At 40.7% G+C, this 13,508-nt stretch overlaps 1 protein-coding gene and 1 non-coding gene across 3 annotated transcripts; both read left to right on the top strand.

Annotated features, from left to right (window-relative positions):
• Positions 1–590: 590 nt before the first annotated feature.
• Positions 591–11,490, top strand: FAM122B (family with sequence similarity 122B). 2 transcript variants are annotated; one of them, XR_003987475.1, is made up of 11 exons: positions 613–812; positions 1,208–1,286; positions 2,530–2,586; positions 2,948–2,991; positions 3,070–3,124; positions 3,343–3,444; positions 4,770–4,858; positions 5,428–5,492; positions 7,833–7,929; positions 9,024–10,437; positions 11,200–11,488. XR_003987475.1 is itself a non-coding variant. In XM_030449067.1 (10 exons), the coding sequence occupies exons 1-10, from the start codon at positions 697–699 to the stop codon at positions 9,172–9,174; spliced, it is 855 nt and encodes a 284-aa protein (XP_030304927.1). In that variant the 5' UTR covers positions 591–696; the 3' UTR covers positions 9,175–11,490. The 2 variants fall into 2 exon arrangements, 1 of the variants encoding a protein (XP_030304927.1); XM_030449067.1 differs by having other exon boundaries at positions 591–812; positions 9,024–11,490.
• Positions 8,794–8,939, top strand: LOC115598231. The gene has a single exon (XR_003987502.1). It is a non-coding gene; the product is annotated as a small nucleolar RNA U109 (small nucleolar RNA).
• Positions 11,491–13,508: the final 2,018 nt, after the last annotated feature.

Here is a 13,508-nt window from a genome sequence, read left to right as displayed (position 1 = left end):
GTAACTGGTTCGGTAACCGGTTCGGTTCCGGTCACACCGGGACCCGTGGCCGCTGCCGGACTCGAACCCGCGGCTGCCCCCGTCTCTTGGCAACCATTGGTACGTTTCAAACGCTGGGCCCCGCCCCCCTCAGCCGGTCGCCGCGCGCTCCCTCCGGAGGCTCTCGGGAGCCGCGAGCCGCGGCGCGAGTCCCGATGCCGGCCGCGTGGCGCACGCGCCATGGCGGGGTACGGCCGCGGGACGCACGCGCTCTGCGGGGGCGCGCAGCCTGGCCCCGCCCGGCGGGTTCGGCGCATGCGCACTGTGGGGCGTCGGCGGCGCGCAAGGGGGGTTCGGCCCGGGGTGATCGTTCCGCTCCGGAGGCGGCAGCAGCGGCAGGAGCGGGGCGGGGAGCGGGGCAGCGTCCGGGAGCTCGTCGGTGGGCGAGAGCGGGTGGGGGAACGGGCCGCCCCCCGGGCTGCCCCGGCATGGGGCGCTGCTGGGGCCGCCCCCCTCGCCGGGCCCGGCGCGCCCCCGGCCTCTGCCTGCGGCGCCGCCCGCGGGGCCTGTAGGGGCGGCCGCGCCGCAGCGGGCCGGGGGGAGCGGCGGGAGCGGCGGCGACGTTGTCGGCGGCGGCGGCATGAGGAGCCGCTGCGGGTGCCGGCAGTGAATGGGCGTCGCGGCGGAGCGGGCGAATCCGGAGCCGGCGCTGCCGCGATGGCTCAGGAGAAAATGGAGCTGGACCTGGAGCTGCCGCCGGGGAGCGCCGCGGCCCCGAGCGATGGGGGCGGCCTGAGGCGATCGAACAGCGCCCCGCTCATCCACGGGCTCAGGTGAGCGCGGCCCGGTCCCCGCTGTCCCGCTCGCCGGCGGCAACGGGCCCGGCCCTAGGGGGGAGTGGGGGGGGGTGAGCTCGGCGGCCCGGGCAGCGCAGGCCGCAGCTGTCGGGCCCGGAGCGTTCGGATCCCCGCACTCGGCCCCGCGGCGGGTGCGGGATGGGCACGGTGTAGCGTGTCACTGATGCTGGAAATGCTGGAGTCGCGGCGGGGAGTTACTGCTCGCTGAAGCTGCAGAACCGCGTGTGCGGGTCCCCGCGGGCTGGTCGGGAAAGAGGTTCTGTTGGAATGAAAGGGATGGAGATTGGAGCCTTTGCCGCAGCGCTGTGCAGTTCCAAGGAATGCACGCCTTAAAAAGTTGCTCACGGAAGTTTTTTTGTTTTCCTCCCCAGTGACAACTCGCAGGTTTTTCAGCCGTACGTGTTGCGGACTCGCAGGAACAGCACAACAGTTATGAGCCGTCACAGTATGGTAAGGAATCTTCGGCATGTTTTGTTTACATGTAACAAGAAATAATTGCGCTGGAGAAATGAAGTTAAACTTGATTTGTATTTGTACTAAGCTTCCACGCTGCAGAATATGCATTGTTTCCACCTGCAACCCATTAGCTCAGTGTCCCCAAGAAAAGAACAATAGCAGAAGCTGTGTGTGATTCCCAGGATTAAGTACAGTTAAAAGTTAATTTGGATGTGGCCATGGGTTAGAAGAGAAAACTGATGTCACAAAAATCACAGGTCTCAAAAGGCTGTTTTCATTTTTTGTAAAAGTGGGAGAGTTGCAAGTCTTCATTCCCCTCTTTGTTTGCCAAGCCTGGTCTTTTCTTTTTGCAAAGGCTGAGCACTACAGATGTCAGAAAATCATTTAAAGAGGAGTTTATTTGCTGGATGATATCCTGCCCTCTGCTATATAAGTATGGCAGTGTATAGTACTGCAACTTCTGAAACTCCTTGCATTTATTTTTTTCACCCTTGTCAACTTGGGGATCTGTCTGCCCTTTTCTACTGAAATTCTTCTTTCTCATATATGGTTAGTGAAGGTTAGGTATTGCTTTTCTCAAAATCCATTGAACTTAGTCCTGAAATACGTTTCTTCAATGTCTTCTCTTTAGAAAAAGGATGGAATTTAATAAAAATATTGTGCTAAGCAGTTTCTTAAAAATTAAAGTCAAAATTTTGGAAGTCAAATCAGTAGGAGTTACAGCAGATACCTGGGCATCCTGAGTTGGCCTGTTTGTTCTGTGGTAGTAGCAGACTTCCAGAGGAAGTAGGTGTGCAACATTGGATGTATTTACAAAAGTAAATTTTTAGGGACTGATGTTCAAGGCTGAGATGAAACACTGAAATTTTTCCTTTATAACAACCATACAGGAGTTTGTCATCTCACTTGAGGCAGTCAGGAATTGTACAGTGTTCCTTGCTTCATTTACACCACCACACTTGTCTGAACAGCATGTAGAGCTGTTTCTGCATTTGGGATGCTTGCAAGTCTGAGTTCTGTGCCACTTGCTGAGTGATAGAATGGATTTGTAAGTGGTAAAACAAGTCTTTTCTCTTGAGGCTCAGTGTTTTCTTTTTGCAACATTACTTGAGTCATACACATGTAGTTGTACAGCTCATTTTTAATTCACTAAGAATGCAGGTGATAGTAAATAGGATGGATACAAGCTCTTGATGTGTGATTTAATCATTGTGGCTCTCACTTTTTTTTATTCCAGTTGTTGTCATCATCTCCTATTCGTATTCCTAGCAGCCGACTTCATCAGATCAGAAGGGTAGGCATAATTTTTATGTGTATATTTAGTAACAGAATGAAATGTATTATATAACAGTTAAAGCACTTACATCTTGGGAGTTTCATCCCTGTTGAGTTTTTGAAGAGGAAATGGAGTCTTCTTTAAGAGTTCAGTTCAACAAGGAAGCATCCTTGTAAGGCTTGTGTCATGTTTTGGCTATTTTGCATGGTGAAGTGTTGCTTCATTCAAGAGAAATGGTGAGCTGGGTTGGGAGCAGTCTCTTCTTTCTGGAGGGTGCCTACTGTTCATATTTCAATCCTAACAGGAAAATACTGAATAAGAGATGTTTTTCTGAGTACCTGTGATGAATTATGGTAAAACTTATATCTGTCTTCTGCAGGAGGAAGGAGTGGATTTAATGAACAGAGAAACAGCACATGAAAGGTGAGTGTTATTGAAACAAGGTGATAAAATAGCTAGTTATCCTCTTTGTAGCTACTGATGGGATTTTTTGTATTCTAGGGAAGTGCAAACAGCAATGCAGATAAGCCAGTCATGGGAGGAAAGCTTGAGCCTGGTAATCTCTTTATAGATGTTTCCTATTCTACTTTCACACTCGGCTGATGAATTTAAGGGAAAGAGAGGAATTAACTGTGAAAATAATTTAAGAAATTAAGTTCATCTGCTTTAGCAGTTTTGTGCATTTGGCCCAGTGACTTCCCATTAGAAGGTTGTGCCTTGGATTCTAAGGTAATGTCATGCACCAGCATTAAGTTTGAAACCTTGTATTTACAGAGCGACAATGACTTGGATAAGTCTGAGAAATCCTCTTCCCCAAAGAGAATAGACTTCATTCCAGTTTCACCTGCACCTTCCCCTACAAGAGGAATAGGAAAGGTAGGATAAGTGAAATACTAAACTGAGAGAACATTGTAGAATTTTCAGCCAAGGTGGACTGTGAAGTTGTGTGTAACTTCATAAATCAAAAATTTAAAAAAAAAACAACCAAAAAACCCCAAGCCCCTCCAACCCAAACCCACATCTTGCTGATTTTTAAGAATCAGATGATGCTTCTCATTTTAGAGCCTGCAGAGTTGAAGCAGTGTGCCAGTTCTGTCACACTCAGAGTTTTCAGTTGCTGCTATTTGTGCAGTTTTTGGACAGCTTAGGGTTCTGCCTCTGGGGAAGCTGGAAGAGGTTGTTGGAGTAATCATATTTGGACATGATTTTCTGATGTGTAAGGAGGGCTGTGCTGGGAGGGAAGCACCACAATTATAATGTATCATGTGTAGAGTATGAGTGGAGGCAAAGACCAGAAGCTGCAAATCTTCGAGGTGAGGAGTATGAAAATATCTCTGTTATGGAAAGGAAGGCATCAACTCAATGGGAAAAGGAACTTAGGCATGCTGAGAGAAGGCTGATGGCAGGTGCTGGAAAAAGGGAAGGAGTGGATCTTGGATAATAAACTACTTTTTCCAGTGAGGACTGGAAAACTGAAACATAGAACAGAGAAGCTGGCAACTGTTGAAAGATGGGCTCCTTGACCATGTTTTTACCCTCTCCTGGTTCTGCTTTTTTTGTGTTGCTACTGTTGCATGTCTCTACTGGTACTGATGCCTGGAGAAGCCAGATATTAGTGCTGGATAAACATGTTCCTAGTGTGGCACTGATGCTGGCAGCTGGGTCCTGTACCTTTGGAATCATGGCCAGTGATTGATAACTTGACAAATATTTTTGTGCTTAGCTGTGGGTATTCATGGGCTAAGCTCAGAATAGCTGCAGAACTACAGAGCTGAATACACTGTTCTACTTTGGAATATTGGAGTAAATTTTCAGGTCAGATGCATTTTGAGTAAGCTCAACTTCTTTGCTTAACAACCAAAGAGTTCTGAGTATTCTGCTGCTACTTTGCTATCTCTGAATGTAATAGGAAAAACCAGACACAGCCATCTTATCTAGAAAACCATGTCTGTTTCCATTTCAGATTTATTGTGTGTTAGAACTTTAGGTTAATCTGAGCAAGATTGCACAAGCCAGTGTATTTTTTAAGTTAAGTTTTAATGCATCTAAGATTGTGTTTGGTCATCTCTGCCTTATTCTGTTACTAGGTTTTCTTTAAATGGGAATGGTTTTCTTTAGATGGGAATGTTTGGCAATAAATGGGAAACACCTGAGTATTTAAAAGGAAATTCTGAAGCATATTAATATGACTTTGTCTGCAGCAATGTTTTTCACCATCATTGCAAATGTTTGTGAGCAGTAATGGATTACCTCCAAGTCCTATTCCCAGTCCAACAAGGAGATTCTCCAAGTAAGTAACATCTGCAAGTAGCAGGCATACAGTGGCTTAAGTTCCAAGGCTAGCACAAAGATTAGTTAAAGCTGATGTTGCAGCATGAAAACAGACTTCAGTTTTAGCATACCTGAAGTATTGCCACATAAAAATGTGTGAGTTCATCCTTTACCAGTGTCAGCATTGTGTCTGTGTTCTCATAGGAGCCTTTGTCAACTTCAAACTAGACTTGGTAATTTGTGAGGAAATTCCTGTTGCTTCAAGTGACCTTTATTAACTTTGCCAGCATATCAATTTTATATAAATATTACACACAGTTTATAAATGGATTGAAGTTAGTATGTGGTGAACTATGGAAGGAGAAGATCCTAGAAAATTTAATACAACTTTATGTAGCAGATGATCTGCTCTAATAAACAACACTTTGTTGTCTGCTTATTTGGACTCTCTGTGCATTCCAGTTGGGGAAGAATAGTGTTAAAGAGCTTTTTCTTATGATGTGGTTGTGTTGGTTTGATGCTGGGTCTGGTAGTGTTCAGACTTGGAACATTTACAGCCCTCTCTGAGTATCAATATTTTCTCTCTAGCAGGAGGAGTCAAAGTCCAATCAACTGTATCAGGCCCAGTGTTCTTGGCCCCATTAAAAGAAAAGGTATGTGTACTTAACACTATCAGATGTTTTAATATGGATGTAGCTTTACACCTGGATACATTTCTCTTCTGTATTTTTTTTTTAATTTATTTTGTAACCATAATGCATTTGTATCTATGGTGAACAGGAATTTGCCAATTGTAACTTTAAAATACAGTGTAAAGTAGCTAGTCTAGAACACAGGAATGAAAAACTTTAAAAGCAGGTACTGCTTGAAAGAGATAAACTTCTATTCAACATCAAATTAAATGTTATGAATATTCACCAGTCCTGACATTCTTAAGAGTACCACTGTGCAGTGCACACCCTTCAGATCATCTTAGGAATGTTGCTTATCATGCAGTATCTTCTAAACTTAGCACTGAATGTTTGTTTTTACTGTGAAAGTTCAGAAGGTGAGTGTGTAGAGAAATGGAATAGATCAGTTCTCTTTCCTGCTGAGTGGAGAAAGCTGCATTCCTTCCTGGAAGTATTCCTTTTTAAGGATATTCAAATTACACCCCAGAATAAGTCTCCATAGCAGAACTGCAAGACAGATATTTACAAGTGTGCCTCCAGCTATGCTTATCCTTTCTGCATTTTTTTTTTAAACTTAGGCATTCTTATCTGCACCAAAATCATGTCCTTTTATTTTACAAGAATTATATTTAGCCTCTGAGAAAAGTTACTGCTTATTGGGTTGTTTTTTTAGGACTGTTTTTCCTATCAGGTAAAGAATGTTGTCTCATTTATATTGAATTGAGAGAGAGAGAGAGACAGGATTTCTCATAGATGCCAATCCTGTCTTGGTTGTTATTTTCTATGAATTTTAGATGCATTAAAAATTGAATAAAAGTCTATCAAGCTTAGTCATCAATAGGGAATAATAGTCATGCTGTGTTGTTTTAGTTTAAACATTTTGCAGCAGACTTCAGACAGATTGTATAAAAACCAGTGCAGGTGAAGAGCTTTCCTCAGCCTACCCATGTGTTCTTGGGAGCATCTTTTACAAAGTGGAGATTTTGCCTTTTTTACCTGAAATATCAACGAATTTTCTAAAAGTTGCTTAATTTAAAAACATGTAACAATTTAAATGAACCTTATTTCTCTGTATAAATATGTAATCCTGGTACTTCCTGTATTATAGCAGTAACTTTATGGTTCGTATTCTACAGACATAAGATGGGAAGAAAGAGACACTGACCTGGGGAGGGAAGAAGGCAACACATTGAAAAATATTTCACTGCTGTTGGGAATTCCTGCTGGCACAGTGCAGTGGGTTGCAGTGGTGCAGATTTGTCTCTGTGAAATTTTAAGTGGCAAAAGTTAACTAAGTTCTTTGGGTTGGTTTTCTTCATTTTTATGTGAGACAAAGTATAAGTTTTTTTACTCATTCTGCTTAATAGAAGCTTTTACTCCTTTCCTTCATGGAAAAGCCATGGGCTAAAGGAAATTTGGGGGCTTATCAGTCTTTTACAGAATGACTGGCAGTGTAATTTTCTTGCATAACATTAATATATGCTGGTTTGCTGTAATGCTTAACCTCTGTCAGCTTTTCCAACTGACATCACAGCTTCTATGAAGTGTAGGGAAAAAAACAGAATTTATTTCTATTTCATATGATTTTGTTGCCAAACTAAAAATTAAAATATGGTGTAGCTGAGAGCATTTTTCTTTAAGCTTGTTATTGGCAAAGTGATGGTATTTCCAATGTGTCTGCTGTACAGAAGCCATGAATGGGCCAGCTCATTCTCAGAGCAAGTAATACTAAACAGATTGTATTAACTGCCCCTATTATGTTTAATCTTTTAATCTAAGTATATGATAACAGGTACAAAAATAGTCTGATCAATGATGAGTAAGTGGAAATGCTTATAGGGGCCATTTTTTTTTCTCTTCAGCTTTTCTGCAGAAGTGTGCATATGCATCAGAATTTGTTGTACACAGGAGTGTGAAAGTGCACAGGCCAGCATTCCTGTTTTCATGATCACTAAGAATTTTAATGTCTGCTTTTTGGCTTGTGTCAGTTGTCTCATGTCAACTGCTTCCTTAAGTCACAGTAATTAGTTTGCTTTAGGAGATTTTATCTGAATGTAGTCTTAAGTAGCAAGTGCCTGGTTTTGTGTCTGTGAGATAGTTATAGCCCCTCAGGTACTGCTGAAGAATTAGTTGAATTAAGGATGGACTGGATGTTTAAACAAAAACTAGCATCAAATAATGTTTTACTCAAGCTCTTGGTTGACTGGATTTGTCATGTTACAAATGCTCTGTTGTGGGACAAACCTGTTTTACTACAGAGAAATGTTAACTGGAGGTTCCAGAGGCTCAAGAGAGTTTGATTATTTGCACTGTTTTCCTTAGGTGAAATGGAAACTGAAAGTCAGCCAAAGAGACTGTTTCAAGGAACAACCAACATGCTTTCTCCAGATGTTACACATCTGACAGATCTCAGTTCATGGTAAAATATTTCATGTGCCCTGAAATGCCAAAGCAGGGAGTGTACATTTATCAAAGTTGCTTGGTTTGTTTTTTATTTTCCTTCCAGAAAACCCCAAAACTTTGTGTATAACTTGCAAATGCATACTCCTGGGAACTCTTCCTGTGGTGGTGCAGTGTGACAATGTTCCTGCTCTTTTAGTGAGTTCTTCAGGAGCAGACTGTATCTAACCTAGCTTTTGTGTATCAAAACTTTTATACTGAATGTGATTGTTACAAATCCTTGTCCTTTCATAGCAGAGTTACTTTGCCTCAAAGCTGCTTCATCATTTCAGTATGCTGTAGGGTTCAGTGGCTGTGTGTTATCTGTGGTACTTACCTGAGTACTTAGAAAATGTGTGTGTAAAGTTATTTACATAGTTCATGGTGGTGTGTCTGATTATTAGTGTTACAGCCTGTCTCCTTTGTGTATTCCAGTCACAAAAATCCGAGTTCTTTTTTGGGTCAGCCATCAGATATTAAGAATTCTAAAATATCAACTGGATAACTGTAATTTCAGTGTAACTGCAGGCTTGATACTGCCTAGAATTTCTTTTGTGTGTGTTGCTTCTAGCTAAATTGCAAAAACATCAGTTTCTGTGCCCTCTGGAATCTTGTATAAAAACTTGGAAATCCAAACACAGGTGTTCCTTATTTACAAGGGAAAAACAGGTTTCAAAATCTTGCTTTGAGTAGTGAAAAATTAGAGGACATACTAATTAATGACATCTTTGCTGCATTGCTGATTAGATTCTTAATATTCTTCTCTTATAATCCTTTACTGGTCTATTCTCCTTAGTTTTCACCTCCTTTCTATAACCAATTAAAACCTGAGTCATTATTTATTCTGCATGTTAAAAAAAAAATTAAATTCTGCTCCTCATTCCCGTAAGGAGCATGAATATATTTATAACATGCTACAGAAAACAAGGAGTTTTCAGGGCTGCCAGTCTTGCAGTAAAGACTGAGTGGTAGTATAGGTCTCCTACATCTGTGCTGGAAAGGCACAAGGAGCTGAGCACTGTGCACAAACCCATCACCCCCATGTAACTAAATAACTTTTTTCTTTTTCCCCAGCTTGTCTTCAGATATTCTTGATGGGAGTAGCAGCAGTGTTGGCTCTTCCTCTGATTCACTGACAAAAGGCAGCATAACCACAGAGTCTCCAGTAACATGCTCAAACTCGTGCTCTTCATTCATTTTGATGGATGATCTCTCACCTAAGTGACTTAAGTTCTGAGTCAGTGTCTGGCTGTGCTGTTCCCTTGCTGTACACTTGTACAGAGAAATGAACTCTGATCCTTGAACCATTAACGTGAGGATTATTAAAAGGAAAACTGTAATCCTTGGTGACTTTCCAGTGATTTTGATTTATCCATTTAATGGACATTGTAGACCATGTTAATGTCTGGTTTTGCAAATTTATTTTTTAAACAAGATGTCTGCTAAGATTATAGTAACTTTTTGCTTTCAGGAACTTGCATACACTGTTTGATTCCAGGAATAGGTATATGCCTATTAGTGTTGCAATTTTTAGGAAAATACTTCTGTCATTATCGTGGTCACTATGTCTAGGGAAATTATTTGGTTTGGAAGGATTTGAAAATACTAATTTATTTTCTGGCACTTCTACCATTGAGTAAAACTATTCTCCTTGTGCTTTTTTTTAAATTTTTTTTTTAAATTTTTTTTTAATTTTTCCAGTCAGTAGCCTCAAACTCTTATAGAAGGGAGGGGAAAAAAATCTTTTCTTTTCTTAGTGCTGCTAATTGTTTTTATTACTGAAGACCACAGCAGGTCTGGAAATCCCTATTACATTAAAAAAACCCCAACAAAACCCATAACAAAGTAAATAATGAGTGGCACATTTGCCATCAGTGAAGAAATTACAATATGAACAAGATTAAAATAGCTGCATAGTTCTGTCCCCATATCCTTTATCCTACAGATTGCATGAAAGAAGGTCAATACTCAGCAAGATTTGACCAAGGAAAATCAATCCATGCCTTGATCAAAGACATACAGTGCAGATAATTAAGTTATTTAAACTACTGTGTAGGAGAACCATCTATGGCACCATCGATGTCTCCTGTGGCATTGAGGTCATAGGTATTTTTGTGCCTTAGGGGACATTGTTACAGAATTATGGAATGTAAACCAGAGGGGTGGGTGGGAAGAGTCCTTTGTGTACAGCTTGCTCGTGGAGTGCTTACCAGGATCTGTTGTTGCTTTCCTTAGAGTTCCTTCCCAAGGTCTCTGCTCTGTTGCAAGGTGCTGTGGGCAGCCCCAGTTCTGCTGTGAGATGGCAGCCAAAGGAACACCCCCTGCAGCTTTTGTCTCTGTTGGTCAGGAGCAGGGCAAGCAACTAAGTGAACATTCATTTTCTAAGGAAAGACTTAAAAAAGTTTGGCTTGAACATGAGCTCTGCAAGTTGGCTGAGGAGTTGTTTGAGCTCTGAGTAGTCTTGACACAGTACCTTGGTCAGTCTGAGGTAAGACAAAAGGTATTTTACTTTTTTAAGACTCTAACGGGGCAAAATATATCCATTTGTAATCTACTGTGTTATGCTATTTATTATTTATAACTATGTAAAAAGTCTGTGGTGATGAATTATAGTATTTTTTTATGATTCAGTTTTTTATGTTCAGTAATTGCTGGCTGGTTTGTATTTAATACACAACGTTGTCTGCCAGAATCATAAGCTTCCATTTGCGAATGTTTGTAACATAAATGCTTTTGTTATCTAAAAGTACAACTTCTGATCTTTTTGAAAGAAAATAGCACTGAATTTAAAGTAAGATTATGTGCTTTAAAAGTGAGCACAATCTCTGGCAATACTGTCTGGCTCAAAAGGGGAAGGGGAGAACCGTAGATTTTTTTTTTTTTTCTTTTCTGAAGAAGCTGTTGAGTTTCCAGAAGACATGTACATACCAGATTATTTTTAAAAGTGTTTCCATTAAATTGTAAGAAGTACTATAATGGGCCAACAGTGGCACTATTATTTGTATTATCAGTTTCACCTGTGGAGCTTTAGTTTCCCACCTCAAATAAATGTGCATATTGTAAAATACTGTCGGTCGGTGCCATTTTTAAATGAGCTCTACAATATTGAATGTTAATTTTATTTGTATATGCACAGTGCTATTTCTTGATTTTTCTTTTGATGTCTTAAATAGCTTAATTATTTTTTTATTCATGCTTGTATCTTCTCTGCTTTCTTGATGCTAAAAGAAGGCTGCTTTTACGTTTGCAGAATACTGATAAAAAGTCTGTGATGAAGCTCAACCTGTTACCTGTGCCCCAGTTCCATTATACCATGCTTTTATTGGTACTATGATTTAGAAATCTGAACAAGGGGTGGCAGAAGAGTGAAACCTATTGCATGCTTTCTTAAAACTGAAAAGAGCATAGCTATTGCTTATTTTTGGCTGACTTACCTGTACAATTGATGTATTCCAGATTTGTTTGTTAGTGGAGAGTCTTATATTAGTGCTGGCCTTTGTAAACATTAGAATGTAAGCTTCATAAAGCAAACGCACAAATACTCACTCTTGTTACAGCTTTTTTTTTTTTTAATGTTGTGGCTGTTCTCCAGTCTTTAGAAGACCTTGTTCTTTTTATGAATACAGAGGTAATACACACAGGCTGTGTCTACTTGAGAATGAATGTCATTGGGTAACCTCCTAGCTCCTGTCTGGGACAATGTTCTCTTTCACACACGTAGCTGTAAGACCATTTGTTGGTTTTCAAAGTAAGTTTTCTAATAGTGGGAGAGCTGATATTTGCACCTAACTGCATGTGAGTTGCTGCTGCTTAGAGAATCAATCTTTATTGCAGTGTGAAGGCTCATGTGGTGTAATCTGACTACAAGTTGTGTTTCTGGGTTTATTAACTGTCTTGTCTGTAATGAATTAGCAGTTTAGGGAAGAAGGCAGCCAGCTGGTGCTGGTAGTCAGCTTTAATATGGAACTATTGACACTTAACAACTGGTTTTTATGACTTCACCAAACTTGTTTGTGCTGAATTGTCACGATGAGTATCTGAGAATTCCTCTCTTTCCTTGCTCTATTTTTTTTTTTTAAATAAGGAATTATTAATGTGTATCTGTTGCTGAGAATCACCAGTGATGACTTACCCTTAGTGTTGTAACTGTTGAGATGAAAGTTAAAATACCAGCAAATAGCATAATCAAGCAGCATTTTAGATGGACTATTTTTACTACTTTAATTAGCACAGTGTTATGATGTTGGTCTTTGTATGGTTCGTTGAGTAGCACTGCCTTTAGATCCTGTCCAAAGCACACTGATCCTCATCTTGTGGACTTAAAATGCTGGAAGGATTTTACCAATGGTTTAGAAAAATGTGTGTGTCAGCTGTGGAACTCTGTATGTTTTGATAATATCAAGTGTTCTGCATCAGGAAATGGATCACAGTATGCATGTTTCATTCTCCTTCATTGAATTTCAAATTGGGGATCATGGGCCCAAATGCCTGTATTTAAGGGGCTGTTATTCTGACTGTATGTGATTAAATACTTTCTCCTACAATGAAAGTAATTAAACTGTCAGTGGGTGAGGATGTAAATCTGAGTCCTGCAGACTTTATTGGAAAACTCATTCTCAAAATTCACAGGGAAAGCTCTACTGTATAAAAACAGTAAAATGGGGTTGTTTTTTAAAGTCATTATAAAAATAAGAGTACTCGTTTTAATGACTGAAAATGAAAAAAAGCCATTTTAAATGCAAGGCTTTGACTTGGCACACTTGTCTCTACAGGACCACGCTGGGGGCTGGATGTGGAGGTTAACTTGAGAAAGCTCAGGCTGATGTGGAACTCTCATATTCTGGTGCACAAACACAATAGGCAAGTCTTGGGAAATTATTTCTTGCAAACATTCACATTCTTATCTGAAGACCCTGCTAGTATATTGTGTGACAACAAAGATGAGAACTTGGTTTTCCTGGAGGAATTTCATCTGCATATAATCTTCCTGGTAACTTCATGATAAAAAAAAGCTTTGCATTAATAGGAGCTCAAATATTACATGAAGTCATAGGACTGTTTCATTTGCTTTTTGGGAGTAAAGGCCAAGAAATATTTTTGGAGCTATACAAACTGCCTTTTGTATTCCAAGGTTATTATATAAATGGCAGCTGTCCATAGTAAGTGGAAAGGGACTTTGCCTACTATTTAACATTTTGGTCTCTCTTGAGATCTGCTAAATAATGCTTGGCAAATTCCGTTGATGTGAGATGGGTCACAGAAAGTACCAGATGAGCTGGTGAGAAGGATGTAGTAACCAGCTCCTATGACTAGAAATTAAGAGTTTTAGCCCTGAATGTATACCAAGCTTATCCAACTAATTTTCAAATGAAAAATGCATTTTTTTGAAGGAATTGAGAGTTTCATGAGGGTCTGCACTATTCCAAGTTGGAGGAGAAGAGTGTGGGGGCAAGTCTAGGGGTGTTTTCCTCAATCCACCTCCAAAAGAGCTGTGCTTGCCAGTCAGAATGAGAGTAACAGTTGCCTCAGATTTAGCTGAGTTTGGAAAGGGCAGGGATT

The sequence above is a fragment of the Calypte anna genome, chromosome 4 (assembly GCF_003957555.1).
Source record: "Calypte anna isolate BGI_N300 chromosome 4, bCalAnn1_v1.p, whole genome shotgun sequence".
NCBI lineage: Eukaryota > Metazoa > Chordata > Aves > Apodiformes > Trochilidae > Calypte > Calypte anna.
This window is presented reverse-complemented; position numbering and strand designations above follow the sequence as displayed.

Excerpts from the sequence above, each read along its gene's own strand:
- FAM122B (XM_030449067.1), top strand. The coding sequence starts at position 697 with ATGGCTCAGGAGAAAATGGAGCTGGACCTGGAGCTGCCGCCGGGGAGC. Across the intron at positions 1,287-2,529 it reads TTATGAGCCGTCACAGTATG|TTGTTGTCATCATCTCCTAT; the intron begins GTAAGGAATCTT and ends TTTTTATTCCAG. Across the intron at positions 3,125-3,342 it reads GGGAGGAAAGCTTGAGCCTG|AGCGACAATGACTTGGATAA; the intron begins GTAATCTCTTTA and ends TTGTATTTACAG.